General features: G+C 49.4%; 1 protein-coding gene across 9 annotated transcripts in view; it reads right to left on the bottom strand.

Annotated features, from left to right (window-relative positions):
• Nucleotides 1–22,210, bottom strand: part of ATP8A1 (ATPase phospholipid transporting 8A1) — a 613,161-nt gene that overhangs the window by 400,313 nt on the left and 190,638 nt on the right. For all 9 annotated transcript variants that reach the window (XM_063920998.1, XM_063921003.1, XM_063920996.1 and 6 more), the window contains one exon: nt 4,877–4,917. In XM_063920998.1, the coding sequence (XP_063777068.1) occupies nt 4,877–4,917 (41 nt within the window). The remainder of the gene's footprint in view (nt 1–4,876; nt 4,918–22,210) is intronic.

Here is a 22,210-nt window from a genome sequence, read left to right as displayed (position 1 = left end):
AATTCCTCCGTCGGAACCCTCCGATCCTCGCACCACGCTACATATTTTCGCCAAATGCGGTGATAATGTTTCACGGTGACTTCCTTCCGTGCCTTAATCAAGGTAGGAATGACTTCTTCTGGAATGCCTTTCCCTTTTAGGATCTGGCGTTCAACCGCCATGCCGTCAAACGCAGCCGCGGTAAGTCTTGAAAAAGACAGGGACCCTGCTGTAGCAGGTCCCTTCTCAGAGGTAGAGGCCACGGTTCGTCCGTGAGCATCTCTTGAAGTTCCGGATACCAAGTCCTTCTCGGCCAATCCGGAACCACTAGTATTGTCCTTACTCTTCTTTGCCGTATGATCTTCAATACCTTTGGTATGAGCGGCAGAGGAGGAAACACATACACTGACTGGTACACCCAAGGAGTTACCAGTGCGTCCACAGCTATTGCCTGTGGATCTCTTGACCTGGCGCAATATTTGTCCAGTTTCTTGTTGAGGCGAGACGCCATCATGTCTACAATTGGTCTTTCCCAACGGTCTATTAACATGTTGAAGACTTCTGGATGTAGACCCCACTCTCCCGGATGAAGATCGTGTCTGCTGAGGAAGTCTGCTTCCCAGTTGTCCACGCCCGGGATGAACACTGCTGACAGTGCTATCACGTGATTCTCCGCCCAGCGAAGAATCTTGGCAGCTTCTGCCATTGCACTCCTGCTTCTTGTGCCGCCCTGCCTGTTTACATGGGCGACAGCCGTGATGTTGTCCGACTGAATCAACACCGGCTTTCCTTGCAGGAGAAGTTCCGCCTGGCTTAGAGCATTGTAGATTGCTCTTAGTTCCAGAATGTTTATGTGAAGAGACTTTTCCAGACTCGTCCATACTCCCTGGAAGTTTCTTCCTTGTGTGACTGCTCCCCAGCCTCTCAGGCTGGCGTCCGTGGTCACCAGGATCCAATCCTGAATGCCGAATCTGCGGCCTTCTAATAGGTGAGCCTTCTGCAACCACCACAGAAGTGACACCCTTGTCTTTGGTGACAGGGTTATTCGCAGGTGCATCTGCAGATGCGACCCTGACCATTTGTCCAACAGATCCCTTTGGAATATTCTTGCATGGAATCTGCCGAATGGAATTGCTTCGTAAGAAGCCACCATTTTTCCCAGGACTCTTGTGCATTGATGTACTGACACTTTTCCTGGTTTTAGGAGGTTCCTGACCAGATCGGATAACTCCTTGGCTTTTTCCTCTGGAAGGAAAACCTTTTTCTGAACCGTGTCCAGAATCATTCCTAGGAACAGCAGACGAGTTGTCGGGATTAAATGGGATTTTGGAATATTCAGAATCCACCCGTGTTATCTTAGCACCTCTTGAGATAGTGCTAAAGCTGTCTCCAGCTGTTCTCTGGACCTTGCCCTTATTAGGAGATCGTCCAAGTATGGGATAACTAATACGCCTTTTCTTCGAAGAAGAATCATCATCTCGGCCATTACCTTGGTAAAGACCCGAGGCGCCGTGGACAATCCGAACGGCAGCGTCTGAAACTGATAGTGACAGTTTTGAACAATGAACCTGAGGTACCCCTGGTGTGCGGGGTAAATCGGAACGTGTAGATACGCATCCTTGATGTCCAAGGATACCATAAAGTCCCCTTCTTCCAGGTTCGCTATCACTGCTCTGAGTGACTCCATCTTGAACTTGAACTTTTTTATGTAGAGGTTCAAGGACTTCAGATTTAGAATAGGCCTTACCGAGCCATCCGGCTTCGGTACCACAAATAGAGTGGAATAATACCCCTTTCCTTGTTGTAATAGGGGTACTTTGACTATCACCTGCTGAGCGTACAGCTTGTGAATGGCTTCCAACACCCTCTCCCTTTCGGAAGAGACGGTTGGTAAGGCAGACTTCAGGAAACGATGAGGAGGATCCGTCTCTAATTCCAACCTGTACCCCTGAGATATTATCTGCAGGATCCAGGGGTCTACCTGCGAGTGAGCCCACTGCGCGCTGTAATTTTTGAGACGGCCCCCCACTGTCCCCGAGTCCGCTTGAGAGGCCCCAGCGTCATGCTGAGGTTTTTGCAGGAGCCGGGGAGGGCTTCTGTTCCTGGGAAGGAGCTGCCTGTTGGTGTCTCTTCCCTCTTCCTCTGCCTCGTGGCAGGTACGACAAGCCCTTTGCTCTCTTATTTTTGTAGGAGCGAAAAGGCTGCGGTTGAAAGGTCGGTGCCTTTCTCTGTTGGGGAGTGACTTGAGGTAAAAAAGTGGATTTCCCGGCAGTAGCCGTGGCCACCAAGTCTGATAGACCAACTCCAAATAACTCCTCCCCTTTATACGGCAAAACCTCCATGTGACGTTTTGAATCCGCATCGCCTGTCCACTGTCGTGTCCATAAGGCTCTTCTGGCTGAAATGGACATAGCACTCACCCGAGATGCCAGTGTGCAAATATCCCTCTGTGCATCACGCATATAGATAAATGCATCCTTTATTTGTTCTAACGACAGTAAAACATTGTCCCTATCTAGGGTATCAATATTTTCAATCAGGGATTCTGACCAAACTACTCCAGCACTGCACATCCAGGCAGTTGCTATAGCTGGTCGTAGTATAACACCTGCATGTGTGTATATATTCTTTTGAATAACTTCCATCTTTCTATCTGATGGATCCTTAAGTGCGGCCGTCTCAGGAGAGGGTAACGCCACTTGTTTGGATAAGCGTGTGAGCGCCTTGTCCACCTTAGGGGGTGTTTCCCAGCGCGCCCTAACCTCTGGCGGGAAAGGGTATAATGCCAATAACTTTTTTGAAATTATCAACTTTTTATCAGGAGCAACCCACGCTTCATCACACACGTCATTTAATTCTTCTGATTCAGGAAAAACTGTTTGTAGTTTTTTCACACCATACATAATACCCTGTTTTACGGTATCTGTAGTATCAGCTAAATGTAACGTCTCCTTCATTGCCAAAATCATATAACGTGTGGCCCTACTGGAAAATACGTTTGAATTTCTACCGTCGTCACTGGAATCAGTGCCCGTGTCTGGGTCTGTGTCGACCGACTGAGGCAAAGGGCGTTTTACAGCCCCTGACGGTGTTTGAGGCGCCTGGACAGGCATTAATTGATTGTCCGGCCGCCTCATGTCCTCAACTGACTGTTTAAGGGAAGATAAACCATCACGTAATTCCACAAATAAAGGCATCCATTCTGGTGTCGACCCCCTGGGGGGTGACATCTGCATATTTGGCAATTGCTCCGCCTCCACCAATATCGTCCTCATACATGTCGACACCACGTACCGACACACACCGCAAACTCACAGGGAATGCTCTAATGAAGACAGGACCCACTAGCCCTTTTGGGGAGACAGAGGGAGAGTCTGCCAGCACACACCACAAAGCGCTATATAAACAAGGGATATCCTTATATTAAGTGCTCCCTTATAGCTGCTTTAATATATATATATATAGCCATTAATGTGCCCCCCCTCTCTGTTTTACCCTGTTTCTGTAGTGCAGTGCAGGGGAGAGACCTGGGAGCCGTTCTGACCAGCGGAGCTGTGACAGAAAATGGCGCCGTGTGCTGAGGAGATAGGCCCCGCCCCTTTTTCGGCGGGTTCTTCTCCCGCTATTTTTCCAGTCAGGCAGGGGTTAAATATCTCCATATAGCCCCTATGGGCTATATGTGAGGTATTTTTAGCCTTGTATAAGGTTTATATTTGCCTCTCAGAGCGCCCCCCCCCAGCGCTCTGCACCCTCAGTGACTGCCCAGTGAAGTGTGCTGAGAGGAAAATGGCGCACAGCTGCAGTGCTGTGCGCTACCTTATGAAGACTGAGGAGTCTTCAGCCGCCGGTTTCCGGACCTCTTCACGCTTCAGCATCTGCAAGGGGGTCGGCGGCGCGGCTCCGGGACCGGACTCCACGGCTGGGCCTGTGTTCGATCCCTCTGGAGCTAATGGTGTCCAGTAGCCAAGCAGCAAATCCACTCTGCATGCAGGTGAGTTTACTACTTTCCCCCTAAGTCCCACGTTGCAGTGATCCTGTTGCCAGCAGGACTCACTGTAAAGAAAAAAAACCTAAACTAAACTTTCTCTAAGCAGCTCTTTAGGAGAGCCACCTAGATTGCACCCTTCTCGTTCGGGCACAAAATCTAACTGGAGTCTGGAGGAGGGTCATAGGGGGAGGAGCCAGTGCACACCACCTGACCTAGTAAAGCTTTACTTTTTTGTGCCCTGTCTCCTGCGGAGCCGCTATTCCCCATGGTCCTTTCAGGAACCCCAGCATCCACTTAGGACGATAGAGAAAAGGTTTAAACCTTAAACTTAGATTTCATCTTGAAGATAGAAAGACCTATAATTCTATTCCTCACTTGATATTGCTTATGCTACAGAAGGATATAATTCACTAAAGACACTCCAAGACTTCACCACCAATTTGTGGTCGGATGCCATAAATGAAAGTAGCTACCAATACCGACATGAGTAATGACTTCCAGATATTTCTTTCTTATTTGCGGTGGCCTTTTTTTTTTTCAGCCTCTTAAAAGATTCTGATTCAAAACAATTTGCCAAATGCCAGCATACACACAGGGAGAATCTGCTGAGTGTAATAAAAGTCATACAAACTGACTGCAATAGAACACTGAATGTTTACAATTATCCCCAATGCTTCTCCCTTCTATTCAGCCTTCACACTGTAGCTTTTGACGTTCTCCAAAGGAAAGCGTGGTCTGGCAACAACAGATTTGTGTTCCTCATCCAACACTGCCTTTTACAACACACACATCCACAACTTTTGTTCTTTCCAACACTAAATATGTAACATGCCATAAATACAATGACCTCATTATAAAAATATTTTTCCTGTACTCTGATTCGTTAAACATGCATAAAAAGAAACCTACCTTTTCCCAGTGTACGATCTCCCAGGCCCCGTTCCGCAAAACTGGAAAAAAACAAAAACACAGAGCTTTTTCTATCAGAACCACAGCATATTGTGTAACCAACCCAACGCAGAGTAACTCTGACTGACCAGCTGGTTATGGATCAATGGGTCGACATGGATTAGTTCAACAGTCAATAGGTCAACCACTATTGGTCGACATTGACATAGTAAAAAGGTTGATACGTTAAAATGGTCGACATTACTTTATTTTATTTTTAAAAACTCTTTTGGTGTCGTTTTTTGCATAACATGACCAGGAACCCCAATTAGTGCACTGCGTCCCCTTGCGTAACTCGCTTTGCTCGCCATGATGCGGGCAAGGTTACTTTCTTTTTAGCAGAATCTGCAATCCAACCTGAATAACCCCCTATAAAATGTATACAAGTGGGCTGACCTATGGACCATGCAGAAGAGTATACAAAGCCTGTTTTCATTTTCTTTTTTCTTTTTAGTTGCCTATTTAAACTATTACGTGACAAGATCAAGCGACTGATGCATACATTTCCCTGCTGTCTGAATTTTCCTGCCTTCGAAAACCAGGAAAGTTTAGCTTGCCTACAGGGCCACTGTGTTCCATTATTTCATAAGGCCCGTAAGTTTACATAGAACCTGTACACAGGGGTAACATACTGCAGAAACATCTCAAGAACCTGCATTCTAGTATGTTAGGCAAAATCAGGACACAAAAGCACATTCACTTAAAAAAAAAGTTGTCCGTAAATGAAAACTGAGACTGCTCTGTATGCACACTGATTGTGACTCTTGAGCAGGGGTTAAAGTGGGCCGAACCAGTTCCGCCTCCGCCTGTCCACCAACAAGTAAATGCTTCAGGTCCCAGCTCCACTGTTGGAAGCAGAAGTTGGAAGCAGCAAAAGCAGCTGTCAGTCAATCTCTGAAAGCTGGACCGGCGTCAGAGCCAATTACGGCTCGTGGACCGCTAGCCAATGAGAAGCTGCCAAGTGGCAGTTTTTCATTAGCTGACAGCCAGCAATCCGTGATTGCGTCAACAGAGCGTCCCCTTCTTTTGAATAGCAGGCAGTGGCGCTGCCAGGCAGCTGATCCGTAACTCATGACTGTCTGGCGGCCACTGCCAACAGCCGCGACCTGATGCTCCAGGGTCCGCGTCCGACGATGAAGGACGCGGAAGGCGGATGTGGGGAATGAGGAGAGCAGCAGGGGATGAGATGGCGGGGCTGGGGAGATGATGAAAAAGCGGGAGGCGAGATGGGCAGGGCAGTGAGATGGCAGGGGATGACGAGAGATGCAGGGGGTGAGATAGTGGGGGACAATGATGAGAGAAGCAGGGGGTGAGACGGCAGGGGAATGATGAGGGAAGCTGGGGAGTGAGATGGCAGGGGGATGATGAGCGAAGCAGGGGAGTGAGCAGGTGAATGATGAGGGAAGCAGGGGGTGAGACGGCAGAGGAATGATGAGAGAAGCAGGGGAGTGAGATGGCAGGGGGATGATGAGAGAAGCAGGGGGTGAGACGGCAGGGGAATGATGAGGGAAGCAGGGGAGTGAGACGGCAGAGGAATGATGAGGGAAGCAGGGGGTGAGACGGCAGAGGAATGATGAGAGAAGCAGGGGAGTGAGATGGCAGGGGGATGATGAGAGAAGCAGGGGGTGAGACGGCAGGGGAATGATGAGGGAAGCAGGGGAGTGAGACGGCAGAGGAATGATGAGGGAAGCAGGGGAGCGAGACGGCAGAGGAATGATGAGGGAAGCAGGGGAGCGAGACGGCAGAGGAATGATGAGGGAAGCAGGGGAGCGAGACGGCAGAGGAATGATGAGGGAAGCAGGGGGTGAGACGGCAGGGGACTGATGAGGGAAGCAGGGGAGTGAGATGGCAGAGGAATGATGAGGGAAGCAGGGCGTGAGACGGCAGGGGGTGAGACGGCAGGGGGATGATGAGAGAAGCAGGGGGTGAGACGGCAGGGGGATGATGAGAGAAGCAGGGGGTGAGACGGCAGGGGGATGATGAGAGAAGAAGGGGGTGAGACGGCAGGGGGATGATGAGAGGAGCAGGGGTTGAGACGGCAGGGGGATGATGAGAGGAGCAGGGGTTGAGACGGCAGGGGGATGATGAGAGGAGCAGGGGTTGAGACGGCAGGGGGATGATGAGAGAAGAAGGGGGTGAGACGGCAGGGGGATGATGAGAGAAGAAGGGGGTGAGACGGCAGGGGGATGATGAGAGGAGCAGGGGTTGAGACGGCAGGGGGATGATGAGAGGAGCAGGGGTTGAGACGGTAGGGGGATGATGAGAGGAGCAGGGGCTGAGATAGGTGGGGGAATGATGAAAGAAGTAGGGGGCGAGATTGGGGGTAGTGAGAGATAGGGGGGTAGTGAGAGGAGAAGGGGGTGAGATTGGGGTAGGGGTGATGAGAGGAGAAGGGGGTGAGATTGGGGTAGGGGTGATGAGAGAAACATGGGGTGAGATGGGAAAGTAACACCCCATTCAGACCGCCTGAGGCGGGTCGCACCCTGGAGCCTGACATGGGAGCTCCCAGCATGCGACCCGCCTCAGGCGCCCCGCCGCCGCTGACTGCAACCCGGCATATTGCCGGTTGGTGATGTCAGCGGATGGGACGGCGCTTGGAGATCAAGATTCAGCTGATCAGACACAAAGGAGAGTACAGTATATAGGGAGTAAGGGTTGCCTAGGATGAAGATATAGACGAGAGAGTGACAGACAAAGGAAGCAAAAAAGCAGAAAGGACAAATGGAAGACAAAGAGGAGGTGAGCAAAGGTTGTTCAACATATCCTGCTACATTGTGCTTTTCATCTAAATTTAAACATAAAAATCCGTATAGCTTCTGGGGGGGAGGGGCATTACTCATACTGTGGACATTGGGTGTGTAAAAATAAGATTTTAAACCTAAATCTTTTTCTCGTAGTCCATAGAGGATGCTGGGGACTCCGTAAGGACCATGGGGAATAGACGGGCTCCACAGGAGACATGGGCACTAAAAATAAGAATTTACTTACCGATAATTCTATTTCTCGTAGTCCGTAGTGGATGCTGGGGACTCCGTAAGGACCATGGGGAATAGCGGCTCCGCAGGAGACTGGGCACAAAAGTAAAGCTTTAGAACTACCTGGTGTGCACTGGCTCCTCCCCCTATGACCCTCCTCCAAGCCTCAGTTAGGATACTGTGCCCGGACGAGCGTACACAATAAGGAAGGATTTTGAATCCCGGGTAAGACTCATACCAGCCACACCAATCACAACGTACAACTCGTAATCTAAACCCAGTTAACAGCATGATAACAGAGGAGCCTCTAGAAAAGATGGCTCACTACAGCAATAACCCGATTTTTTGGTAACAATAACTATGTACCAGTATTGCAGACAATCCGCACTTGGGATGGGCGCCCAGCATCCACTACGGACTACGAGAAATAGAATTATCGGTAAGTAAATTCTTATTATCTCTAACGTCCTAAGTGGATGCTGGGGACTCCGTAAGGACCATGGGGATTATACCAAAGCTCCCAAACGGGCGGGAGAGTGCGGATGACTCTGCAGCACCAAATGAGAGAACTCCAGGTCCTCCTCAGCCAGGGTATCAATTTTGTAGAATTTTACAAACGTATTTGCTCCTGACCAAGTAGCTGCTCGGCAAAGTTGTAAAGCCGAGACCCCTCGGGCAGCCGCCCAAGATGAGCCCATCTTCCTTGTGGAGTGGGCATTTACAGATTTTTGGCTGTGGCAGGCCTGCCACAGAATGTGCAAGCTGAATTGTACTACAAATCCAACGAGCAATAGTCTGCTTAGAAGCAGGAGCACCCAGCTTGTTGGGTGCATACAGGATAAACAGCGAGTCAGATTTTCTGACTCCAGCCGTCCTGGAAATATATATTTTCAGGGCCCTGACAACGTCTAGCAACTTGGAGTCCTCCAAGTCCCTAGTAGCCGCAGGCACCACAATAGGTTGGTTCAGGTGAAACGCTGAAAACACCTTAGGGAGAAACTGAGGACGAGTCCTCAATTCCGCCCTGTCCGAATGGAAAATCAGATAAGGGCTTTTACAGGATAAAGCCGCCAATTCTGACAAGCGCCTGGCCCAGGCCAGGGCAAACAGCATGACCACTTTCCATGTGAGATATTTTAACTCCACAGATTTAAGTGGTTCAAACCAATGTGACTTTTTGGAACCCAAAACGTACATTGAGATCCCAAGGTGCCACTGGAGGCACAAAAGGAGGCTGTATATGCAGTACCCCTTTTACAACGTCTGAACTTCAGGGACTGAAGCTAGTTCTTTTTGGAAGAAAATTGACAGGGCCGAAATTTGAACCTTAATGGACCCCAATTTCAGGCACCTAGACACTCCTGTTTGCAGGAAATGTAGGAATCGACCCAGTTGAATTTCCTCCGTCGGGCCTTACTGGCCTCGCACCACGCAACATATTTTCGCCAAATGCGGTGATAATGTTTTGCGGTTACATCCTTCCTGGCTTTGATCAGGATAGGGATGACTTCATCCGGAATGCCTTTTTTCCTTCAGGATCCGGCGTTCAACCGCCATGCCGTCAAACGCAGTCGCGGTAAGTCTTGGAACAGACAGGGTCCTTGCTGGAGCAGGTCCCTTCTTAGAGGTAGAGGCCACGGATCCTCCGTGAGCATCTCTTGAAGTTCCGGTTACCAAGTCCTTCTTGGCCAATCCGGAGCCACGAATATAGTGCTTACTCCTCTCCATCTTATCAATCTCAGTACCTTGGGTATGAGAGGCAGATGAGGGAACACATACACTGACTGGTACACCCACGGTGTTACCAGAGCGTCTACAGCTATTGCCTGAGGGTCCCTTGACCTGGCGCAATACCTGTCGAGTTTTTCCCAACGGTTTATAATCATGTGGAAGACTTCTGGGTGAAGTCCCCACTCTCCCGGGTGGAGGTAGTGTCTGCTGAGGAAGTCTGCTTCCCAGTTGTCCACTCCCGGAATTGCTGACAGTGCTATCACATGATTTTCCGCCCAGCGAAGAATCCTTGCAGCTTCTGCCATTGCCCTCCTGCTTCTTGTGCCACCCTGTCTGTTTACGTGGGTGACTGCCGTGATGTTGTCCGACTGGATCAACACCGGCTGACCTTGAAGCAGAGGTCTTGCTAAGCTTAGAGCATTGTAAATGGCCCTTAGCTTCAGGATATTTATGTGAAGTGATGTCTCCAGGCTTGACCATAAGCCCTGGAAATTCCTTCCCTGTGTGACTGCTCCCCAGCCTTGCAGGCTGGCATCCGTGGTCACCAGGACCCAGTCCTGAATGCCGAATCTGCGGCCCTCTAGAAGATGAGCACTCTGCAACCACCACAGGAGAGACACCCTTGTTCTTGGTGACAGGGTTATCCGCTGATGCATCTGAAGATGCGACCCGGACCATTTTTCCAGCAGGTCCCACTGGAAAGTTCTTGCGTGGAATCTGCCGAATGGGATTGCTTCGTAGGAAGCCACCATTTTACCCAGAACCCTTGTGCATTGATGCACTGAGACTTGGCTCGGTTTTAGGAGGTTCCTGACTAGCTCGGATAACTCCCTGGCTTTCTCCTCCGGGAGAAACACCTTTTTCTGGACTGTGTCCAGGATCATCCCTAGGAACAGAAGACGAGTCGTCGGAACCAGCTGCGATTTTGGAATATTGAGAATCCAATCGTGCTGCCGCAACACTACCTGAGATAGTGCTACACCGACCTCCAACTGTTCCCTGGATCTTACCCTTATCAGGGAATCGTCCAAGTAAGGGATAACTAAAATTCCCTTCCTTCGAAGGAATATCATTTCGGCCATTACCTTGGTAAAGACCCGGGGTGCCGTGGACCATCCATACGGCAGCGTCTGAACTGATAGTGACAGTTCTGTACCATAAACCTGAAGTACCCTTGGTGAGAAGGGTAAATTTGGACATGAAGGTAAGCATCCTTGATGTCCCGAGACATCATGTAGTCCCCTTCTTCCAGGTTCGCAATCACTGCTCTGAGTGACTCAATCTTGAATTTGAACCTCTGTATGTAAGTGTTCAAAGATTTTAGATTTAGAATCGGTCTCACCGAGCCGTCCGGCTTCGGTACCACAACCGTGTGGAATAATACCCCGTTCCCTGTTGCAGGAGGGGTACCTTGATTATCACCTGCTGGGAATACAGCTTGTGAATGGCTTCCAAAACTGTCTCCCTGTCAGAAGGAGACATCGGTAAAGCCGACTTTAGGAAACGGCGAGGGGGAGACGTCTCGAATTCCAATTTGTACCCCTGAGATATCACCTGAAGGATCCAGGGGTCTACTTGCGAGTGAGCCCACTGCGCGCTGAAATTCATTGAGACGGGCCCCCCACCGTGCCTGATTCTGCTTGTAAAGCCCCAGCGTCATACTGAGGGCTTGGCAGAGGCGGGAGAGGGTTTCTGTTCCTGGGAACTGGCTGATTTCTGCAGCCTTTTTTCCTCTCCCTCTGTCACGGGGCAGAAATGAGGAACCTTTTGCCCGCTTGTCCACGAAAAGACTGCGCCTGATAATACGGCGTCTTCTCATGTTGAGAGGCGACCTGGGGTACAAACGTGGATTTCCCAGCTGTTGCCGTGGCCACCAGGTCTGAAAGATCGACCCCAAATAACTCCTCCCCTTAATAAGGCAATACTTCCAAATGCCGTTTGAAATCCGCATCACCTGACCACTGTCGTGTCCATAACCCTCTACTGGTAGAAATGGACAACGCACTTAGACTTGATGCCAGTCGGCAAATATTCCGCTGTGCATCACGCATATATAGAAATGCATCTTTTAAATGCTGTATAGGCAAAAATATACTGTCCCTATGTAGGGTATCAATATTTTCAGTCAGGGAATCCGACCACGCCAACCCAGCACTGCACATCCAGGCTGAGGCGATTGCTGGTCGCAGTATAACACCAGTATGTGTGTAAATACATTTTAGGATACCCTCCTGCTTTCTATCAGCAAGATCCTTAAGGGCGGCCATCTCAGGAGAGGGTAGAGCCCTTACAAGCGTGTGAGCGCTTTATCCACCCTAGGGGGTGTTTCCCAACGCACCCTAACCTCTGGCGGGAAAGGATATAATGCCAATAACATTTTAGAAATTATCAGTTGTTATCGGGGGAAACCCACGCATCATCACACACCTCATTTAATTTCTCAGATTCAGGAAAACTACAGGCAGTTTTTCCTCACCGAACATAATACCCCTTTTTGGTGGTACTCGTATTATCAGAAATGTGTAAAACATTTTTCATTGCCTCAATCATGTAACGTGTGGCCCTACTGGAAGTCTCATTTGTCTCTTCACCGTCGACACTGGAGTCAGTATCCGTGTCGGCGTCTATATCTGCCATCTGAGGTAACGGGCGCTTTATAGCCCCTGACGGCCTATGAGACGTCTGGACAGGCACAAGCTGAGTAGCCGGCTGTCTCATGTCAACCACTGTCTTTTATACAGAGCTGACACTGTCACGTAATTCCTTCCAACAGTTCATCCACTCAGGTGTCGACCCCCTAGGGGGTGACATCACTATTACAGGCAATCTGCTCTGTCTCCACATCATTTTTCTCCTCATACATGTCGACACAAACGTACCGACATACAGCACACACACAGGGAATGCTCTGATAGAGGACAGGACCCCACTAGCCCTTTGGGGAGACAGAGGGAGAGTTTGCCAGCACACACCAGAGCGCTATATATATACAGGGATAACCTTATATAAGTGTTTTTCCCCTTATAGCTGCTGTTTTATTTAATACTGCGCGTAATTAGTGCCCCCCCCTCTCTTTTTTAACCCTTTCTGTAGTGTAGTGACTGCAGAAGAGAGCCAGGGAGCTTCCCTCCAACGGAGCTGTGAGGGAAAATGGCGCCAGTGTGCTGAGGAGATAGGCTCCGCCCCCTTATCGGCGGCCTTATCTCCCGTTTTTCTGTGTATTTTGGCAGGGGTTAAATGCATCCATATAGCCCAGGAGCTATATGTGATGCATTTTTTGCCATCAAAGGTGTTTTTATTGCGTCTCAGGGAGCCCTGCACCCTCAGTGACCGGAGTGTGAAGTGTGCTGAGAGCAATGGCGCACAGCTGCAGTGCTGTGCGCTACCTTGTTGAAGACAGGACGTCTTCTGCCGCCGTTTTCCGGACCTCTTCTGGCTCTGTAAGGGGGCCGGCGGCGCGGCTCTGGGACCCATCCATGGCTGGGCCTGTGATCGTCCCTCTGGAGCTAATGTCCAGTAGCCTAAGAAGCCCAATCCACTCTGCACGCAGGTGAGTTCGCTTCTTCTCCCCTTAGTCCCTCGATGCAGTGAGCCTGTTGCCAGCAGGTCTCACTGAAAATAAAAAACCTAAAACTAAACTTTTCACTAAGCAGCTCAGGAGAGCCACCTAGTGTGCACCCTTCTCGTTCGGGCACAAAATCTTAACTGAGGCTTGGAGGAGGGTCATAGGGGGAGGAGCCAGTGCACACCAGGTAGTTCTAAAGCTTTACTTTTGTGCCCAGTCTCCTGCGGAGCCGCTATTCCCCATGGTCCTTACGGAGTCCCCAGCATCCACTTAGGACGTTAGAGAAAATAACTTTAGGTATGGGTGTGCACTGGCTCCTCCCTCTATGCCCCTCCTCCAGACCTCAGAGGAGACGGACAGTACGAGGAAAGGATTTTGTAAATCCAATGGCAAAATTCATACCAGCCACACCATTCACACCGTATAACATGGGATATACGAACCAGTCAACAGTATGAAGCAAAACCAGTATCAGTCCAAAACTGATCCAACTGAAACATAACCCTTACGTAAGCAACAACTATATACAAATCCTGCAGGATGCTGTCCGCACAGGGACGGGCGCCCAGCATCCTCTACGGACTAGGAGAAATAGATTTACTGGTAGGTTTAAAATCTTATTTTCTCTTACGTCCTAGAGGATGCTGGGGACTCCGTAAGGACCATGGGGATTATACCAAAGCTCCAAAACGGGCAGGAGAGTGCGGATGACTCTGCAGCACCGAATGAGCAAACATTAGGTCCTTATCGGCCAGGGTATCAAACTTGTAGAATTTTGCAAAAGTGTTTGAACCCGACCAAGTCGAGGCTCGGCAAAGTTGTAATGCCGAGACGCCCCGGGCATCCGCCCAAGAAGAGCCCACCTTCCTAGTGGAATGGGCCTTAACTGAATTCGGTAACGGTAGAATGAGCCTGCTGAATCGTGTTACAGATTCAGCGAGCAATAGTCTGTTTAGACGCAGGAGCACCAACCTTGTTGGCTGCATACAGGACAAACAGTGCCTCTGTTTTCCTAACCCGAGCCGTTCTGGCTACATAAATTTTCAATGCCCTGACCACATCTAGGGACTCGGAACCCTCAACGTCCCGCGTAGCCACAGGCACCACAATAGGTTGGTTCATATGAAAAGAAGAAACCACCTTAGGCAAAAATTGGGGCCGAGTCCGCAACTCAGCTCTATCCACATGGAAAATCAGATAAGGGCTTTTGTGAGACAAAGCCGCCAACTCTGACACTCGCCGTGCCGAAGCCAAGGCCAATAACATGACCACCTTCCAAGTAAGATACTTCAATTCAACTGTTTGAAGCGGTTCAAACCAGTGAAACTTAAGGAACCATAATACCACGTTAAGGTCCCATGGTGTCACTGGAGGCACAAAAGGAGGCAGAATATGCAGCACCCCTTTCACGAAAGTCTGGACTTCTGGAAGAGAAGCCAATTCCTTTTGAAAGAAAATGGATAAGGCCGAAATCTGAACCTTAATGGAGCCTAACTTTAGGCCCAAATTCACTCCTGTTTGCAGGAAGTGGAGAAAACGGCCCAGATGGAACTCTTCCGGAGGAGCAGTTTTGGCTTCGCACCAAGACACATACTTCCTCCAGATACGGTGATAATGTTTCGATGTCACCTCCTTCCTAGCCTTTATCACGGTAGGAATGACCTCCTCCGGAATGCCCTTCTCCGCTAGGATCCTGCGTTCAACCGCCATGCCGTCAAATGCAGTCGCGGTAAGTCCTGGAACAGACAGGGCCCTTGTTGTAACAGGTCTTCCCTGAGAGGAAGAGGCCACGGATCTTCTGAGAGCATTTCCTGTAGATCCGGATACCAGGCCCTTCGAGGCCAATCTGGAACGATGAGAATCGCCTGAACCCCTCTTCGTCTTATGATTCTCAGTATCTTTGAGATGAGAGGAAGAGGAGGGAACACATAGACCGACTGAAACACCCACGGTGTCACCAGTGCGTCCACTACAATCGCCTGAGGGTCCCTTGACCTGGCGCAATATCTCGGAAGTTTCTTGTTGAGGCGTGAGGCCATCATGTCTATTTGAGGCAGACCCCACTGACTTGTAATCTCTGCAAAGACTTCCTGATGAAGTCCCCACTCTCCTGGATGCAGATCGTGTCTGCTGCGGAAGTCTGCTTCCCAGTTGTCTACACCCGGAATGAAGACTGCTGTCAGAGCGCTTACATGACTCTCCGCCCATCGAAGAATCTTTGAGGCTTCTGCCATTGCCACTCTGCTCCTTGTGTCGCCCTGGCGGTTTACATGAGCCACTGCTGTGATGTTGTCTGACTGAATCAGAACCGGTAGACCTTGAAGTAAGGTCTGCGCCTGACGAAGGCCGTTGTATATGGCCCTTAATTCCAGAATGTTGATGTGTAGACAAGCCTCTTGGCTTGACCACAGACCCTGAAAGTTTCTTCCCTGTGTGACTGCTCCCCATCCTCGGAGACTCGCGTCCGTGGTCACCAGAACCCAGTCCTGGATTCCGAACCTGCGACTTTCTAGAAGGTGAGCACTCTGCAGCCACCACAGGAGAGATACCATGGCCCTGGGGGACAGGCGGATCATCTGATGAATCTGTAGATGTAACCCGGACCACCTGTCCAGAAGGTCCCACTGAAAGGTTCTGGCATGGAACCTGCCGAATGGAATGGCCTCGTAAGACGCCACCATTTTCCCCAGCACTCGCGTGCAGTGATGAACCGACACCCTGTCTGGCTTCAATAGGTCCCTGACCAAGTCCCGCAGTTCCTGGGCCTTTTCCGTCGGGAGAAATACCCTCTTTTGTTCCGTGTCCAGAATCATGCCTAAGAAAGGCAATCTGGTTGTTGGAACTAACTGTGACTTTGGCAGGTTTAGAATCCAACCGTGTTGTTGTAACACCCTCAGGGAGAGTGATACTTTGACCAGCAACTGTTCTCTCGATCTCGCTTTTATCAGGAGATCATCCAAGTATGGGATAATTGTGACCCCCTGCTTGCGCAGGAGCACCATCATCTCCGCCATTAATTTGGTAAAAATTCTCGGGCCCGTGGACAACCCAAACGGCAACGTCTGAAATTGGTAGTGACAATCCTCCACCACAAATCTCAGGAACGCCTGATGAGGTTGATAAATGGGGACATGAAGGTATGCATCCTTTATGTCTAGAGACACCATATAATCTCCCTCTTACAGATTTGCAATGACCGCCCTGAGCGACTCCATCTTGAACTTGCACCTCCTTAAGCATAGGTTTAAGGATTTTAAATTTAGAATGGGTCTGACCGAACCGTCCGGTTTCGGGACCACAAACAGGGTTGAGTAATAGCCCATCCCCTGCTGCAAAGAAAGCAGGTTAGAGGCTGCGCTAAATTTGTACGATATAACAACAATAATAATTTGTCTGATAATTGCACAATTTAATGATAAAAAATGATAACACTAAAATAATGTGGTGAATACACCATAAAATGATACTTATGCATTCCTCACCTTGGATGTACAAAGTTTATATTCTAATATACCCCATGAGAAGGGCATACAAACAATATCAAATCGATTGAATCAGGATGGGGACCTGAGTGTGGCACACAGAAAATTTATTGTAGATTCTAGTTCTTATATTCTACGTCACAATTATTTTTTGTTTTTGGATTGTTATTATTTACAAGTCAAGGGTACCGCCATGGGGACCAGGTTCGCGCCCAGTTACGCCAACCTCTATATGTGGGAGTTGGAGGACCATCTAATTTGGGGGGGGGGGCTGGGGCGCGGACCTGCAGGTACATTGACGATTTATTCATTATTTGGGATGGGGATGCACTTTCTGCACAATTGTTTGTTGATACCCTTAATCTTAACACGTATGATTTAGTTTTAACCCACCAGTATCACTCACACTGTATTAACTTTCTGGATGTATCTCTACAAGCTAGAGATGGTAAAATATATACTATGAATTATGCTAAAGAAGTTGATACCAGTGCATATTTACACTACTCCAGTGCACACTACCCCCCCTGGAAGAGGAGCATTCCCCGAGGACAGCTTAGACGCCTGAGACGGAATTGTTCCGATTTGGAGTCTTTTGAAACACAAGCACTGAAGAAGCTTGAGTCCTTCGAACAGAGGGGCTATTCAGAAGCCCTTCTAAAAAAGGCATTTGAGGACACCAAAAATAAGAATTTACTCACCGGTAATTCTATTTCTCGTAGTCCGTAGTGGATGCTGGGGACTCCGTCAGGACCATGGGGAATAGCGGCTCCGCAGGAGACAGGGCACAAAATTTAAAAGTTTGACCACTAGGTGGTGTGCACTGGCTCCTCCCCCTATGACCCTCCTCCAAGCCTCAGTTAGGATACTGTGCCCGGACGAGCGTACACAATAAGGAAGGATTTTGAATCCCGGGTAAGACTCATACCAGCCACACCAATCACACCGTATAACTTGTGATCTGAACCCAGTTAACAGTATGATAAACGTAGGAGCCTCTGAAAAGATGGCTCACAACAATAAACAACCCGATTTTTTTTGTAACAATAACTATGTACAAGTATTGCAGACAATCCGCACTTGGGATGGGCGCCCAGCATCCACTACGGACTACGAGAAATAGAATTACCGGTGAGTAAATTCTTATTTTCTCTGACGTCCTAGTGGATGCTGGGGACTCCGTCAGGACCATGGGGATTATACCAAAGCTCCCAAACGGGCGGGAGAGTGCGGATGACTCTGCAGCACCGAATGAGAGAACTCCAGGTCCTCCTTAGCCAGGGTATCAAATTTGTAGAATTTTACAAACGTGTTCTCCCCTGACCACGTAGCTGCTCGGCAGAGTTGTAATGCCGAGACCCCTCGGGCAGCCGCCCAAGATGAGCCCACCTTCCTTGTGGAGTGGGCATTGACAGATTTAGGCTGTGGCAGGCCTGCCACAGAATGTGCCAGTTGAATTGTGCTACAAATCCAACGAGCAATCGTCTGCTTAGAAGCAGGAGCACCCAGCTTGTTGGGTGCATACAGTATAAACAGCGAGTCAGATTTTCTGACTCCAGCCGTCCTTGAAATATATATTTTCAATGCTCTGACAACGTCCAGTAACTTGGAATCCTCCAAATCGCTAGTAGCCGCAGGCACCACAATAGGCTGGTTCAGGTGAAACGCTGATACCACCTTAGGCAGAAAATGAGGACGCGTCCTCAATTCTGCCCTGTCCGAATGGAAAATCAAACATGGGCTTTTATACGATAAAGCCGCCAATTCTGACACTCTCCTGGCTGAAGCCAGGGCCAGTAGCATGGTTACTTTCCATGTAAGATATTTCAAATCCACTGATTTGAGTGGCTCAAACCAATGGGATTTGAGAAAATCCAAAACTACATTGAGATCCCACGGTGCCACTGGGGGCACAACCGGGGGCTGTATATGCAGTACTCCTTTTACAAAAGTCTGGACTTCAGGAACTGAAGCCAATTCTTTCTGGAAGAAAATCGACAGGGCCGAAATTTGAACCTTAATGGACCCTAATTTGAGGCCCATAGATAATCCTGTTTGCAGGAAATGTAGGAATCGACCCAGTTGAAATTCCTCCGTCGGGGCCTTCCTGGCCTCACACCACGCAACATATTTTCTCCAAATGCGGTGATAATGTTGTGCAGTCACCTCCTTCCTGGCTTTGACCAGGGTAGGGATGACCTCTTCCGGAATGCCTTTTTCCCTTAGGATCCGGCGTTCAACCGCCATGCCGTCAAACGCAGCCGCGGTAAGTCTTGGAATAGACACGGTCCCTGCTGAAGCAGATCCCTTCTTAGAGGTAGAGGCCACGGATCTTCCGTGAGCATCTCCTGAAGTTCCGGGTACCAAGTCCTTCTTGGCCAGTCCGGAGCCACTAGTATCGTTCTTACTCCCCTTTGCCGTATAATTCTCAGTACCTTGGGTATGAGAGGCAGAGGAGGGAACACATACACTGACTGGTACACCCATGGTGTTACCAGAGCGTCCACAGCTATTGCCTGAGGGTCTCTTGACCTGGCGCAATACCTGTCCAGTTTTTTGTTGAGGCGGGACGCCATCATGTCCACCATTGCTCTTTCCCAATGGACCACAATCATGTGGAAGACTTCTGGATGAAGTCCCCACTCTCCCGGGTGAAGATCGTGTCTGCTGAGGAAGTCTGCTTCCCAGTTGTCCACTCCGGGGATGAACACTGCTGACAGTGCTATCACATGATTTTCCGCCCAGCGAAGAATCCTTGCAGCTTCTGCCATTGCCCTCCTGCTTCTTATGCCGCCCTGTCTGTTTACGTGGGCGACTGCCGTGATGTTGTCCGACTGGATCAACACCGGCTGACCCTGAAGCAGAGGTTTTGCCAGGCTTAGAGCATTGTAGATTGCTCTTAGTTCCAGTATATTTATGTGAAGAGACGTTTCCAGGCTTGACCACACGCCCTGGAAGTTTCTTCCCTGTGTGACCGCTCCCCAGCCTCTCAGGCTGGCATCTGTGGTCACTAGGACCCAGTTCTGTATGCCGAATCTGCGGCCCTCTAACAGATGAGCACTCTGCAACCACCATAGCAGAGACACCCTTGTCCTTGTCGACAATTTTATCCGCTGATGCATCTGCAGATGCGATCCGGACCATTTGTCCAGCAGATCCCACTGAGAAATTCGTGCATGGAATCTGCCGAATGGAATCGCTTCGTAAGAAGCTACCATTTTTCCCAGGACTCTTGTGCGTTGATGCACAGACACAGACACGTTTTAGGAGGTTCCTGACGAGTTCGGATAACTCCCTGGCTTTCTCCTCCGGAAGAAATACCTTTTTCTGAACAGTGTCCAGAATCATCCCTAGGAACAGCAGACGTGTCGTCGGGATCAGTTGGGATTTTGGAAAATTCAGAATCCACCCGTGCTGTTGGAGCACTACTTGTGTTAGTGCTACTCCGACCTCCAGCTGTTCTCTGGATCTTGCCCTTATCTGGAGATCGTCCAAGTAAGGGATAATTAATACGCCTTTTCTTCGAAGAAGTATCATCATTTCGGCCATTACCTTGGTAAAGACCCGGGGTGCCGTGGACAATCCAAACGGCAGCGTCTGAAACTGATAATGACAGTTTTGTACCACGAACCTGAGGTACCCTTGGTGTGAAGGGCAAATTGGGACATGAAGGTAAGCATCCTTGATGTCCAAGGACACCATAAAATCCCCTTCTTCCAGATTCGCTATCACTGCTCTGAGTGACTCCATCTTGAACTTGAATTTTTGTATGTACAGGTTCAGAGATTTCAGATTTAGAATAGGTCTTACCGAGCCGTCCGGCTTCGGTACCACAAATAGCGTGGAGTAATACCCCTTTCCCTGTTGTAGAAGGGGTACTTTGACTATCACCTGCTGAGAATACAGCTTGTGAATGGCTTCCAATACCGTCGCCCTGTCGGAGGGAGACGTTGGCAAAGCAGACTTTAGGAACCGGCGAGGGGGAGACTTCTCGAATTCCAACCTGTAACCCTGAGATACTACCTGCAGGATCCAGGGGTCCACCTGCGAGTGAGCCCACTGTGCGCTGAAATTCTTGAGGCGACCCCCCACCGCCCCTGAGTCCGCTTGTAAGGTCCCAGCGTCATGCTGAGGCCTTTGCAGAAGCCGTGGAGGACTTCTGCTCCTGGGAAGGGGCTGCTTGCTGCAGTCTCTTACCCTTTCCTTTGCCTCGGGGCAAATATGAATGTCCTTTTGCTCGCTTGTTCTTATAGGAACGAAAGGACTGCGGCTGAAAAGACTGCGTCTTTTTCTGCTGGGAGGGGACTTGAGGTAAAAAGGTGGACTTCCCGGCTGTTGCCGTGGCTACCAAATCCGATAGACCGACCCCAAATAAGTCCTCCCCTTTATACGGCAATACTTCCATATGCCGTTTGGAATCCGCATCGCCTGACCACTGTCGTGTCCATAGACTTCTTCTGGCAGATATGGACATCGCACTTACTCTTGATGCCAGAGTGCAGATATCCCTCTGTGCATCTCGCATATAAAGGAATGCATCCTTTAATTGCTCTATAGTCAATAAAATACTGTCCCTTTCCAGGGTATCAATATTTTCAGTCAGGGAATCCGACCAAGCCACCCCAGCACTGCACATCCAGGCTGAGGCGATTGCTGGTCGCAGTATAACACCAGTATGTGTGTATATACTTTTTAGAGTATTTTCCAGCCTCCTATCAGCTGGATCCTTGAGGGCGGCCGTATCAGGAGACGGTAACGCCACTTGTTTGGATAAACGTGTGAGCGCCTTGTCCACCCCAGGGGGTGTTTCCCAGCGCGCCCTAACCTCTGGCGGGAAAGGGTATAACGCCAATAACTTCTTTGAAATTAGCAGTTTTTTATCAGGGGTAACCCACGCTTCATCACACACGTCATTCAATTCCTCTGATTCAGGAAAAACTACAGGTAGTTTTTTTTACACCCCACATAATACCCCTTTTTGTGGTACTTGCAGTATCAGAGATATGCAAAGCCTCCTTCATTGCCGTGATCATATAACGTGTGGCCCTACTGGAAAATACGTTCGATTCTTCACCGTCGACACTAGATTCGGTGTCCGTGTCTGGGTCTGTGTCGACCGACTGAGGCAAAGGGCGTTTTACAGCCCCTGACGGTGTTTGAGACGCCTGTACAGGTACTAACTGGTTTGCCGGCCGTCTCATTTCATCAACCGACTTTTGCAGCGTGCTGGCATTATCACGTAATTCCATAAACAAAGCCATCCATTCCGGTGTCGACTCCCTAGGGGGTGACATCACCATTACCGGCAATTGCTCCGCCTCCACACCAACATCGTCCTCATACATGTCGACACACACGTACCGACACACAGCAGACACACAGGGAATGCTCTGATAGAAGACAGGACCCCACTAGCCCTTTGGGGAGACAGAGGGAGAGTTTGCCAGCACACACCAAAGCGCTATAATTATATAGGAACAACCTTATATAAGTGTTGTTTCCTTATAGCTGCTTAAATATATATAATATCGCCAAAAAATGC

This window comes from Pseudophryne corroboree, chromosome 1, assembly GCF_028390025.1.
Source record: "Pseudophryne corroboree isolate aPseCor3 chromosome 1, aPseCor3.hap2, whole genome shotgun sequence".
Taxonomy (NCBI): domain Eukaryota; kingdom Metazoa; phylum Chordata; class Amphibia; order Anura; family Myobatrachidae; genus Pseudophryne; species Pseudophryne corroboree.
The sequence above is the reverse complement of the archived record's forward strand: the minus strand, read 5'-3'. Positions and strand labels throughout refer to the sequence as shown.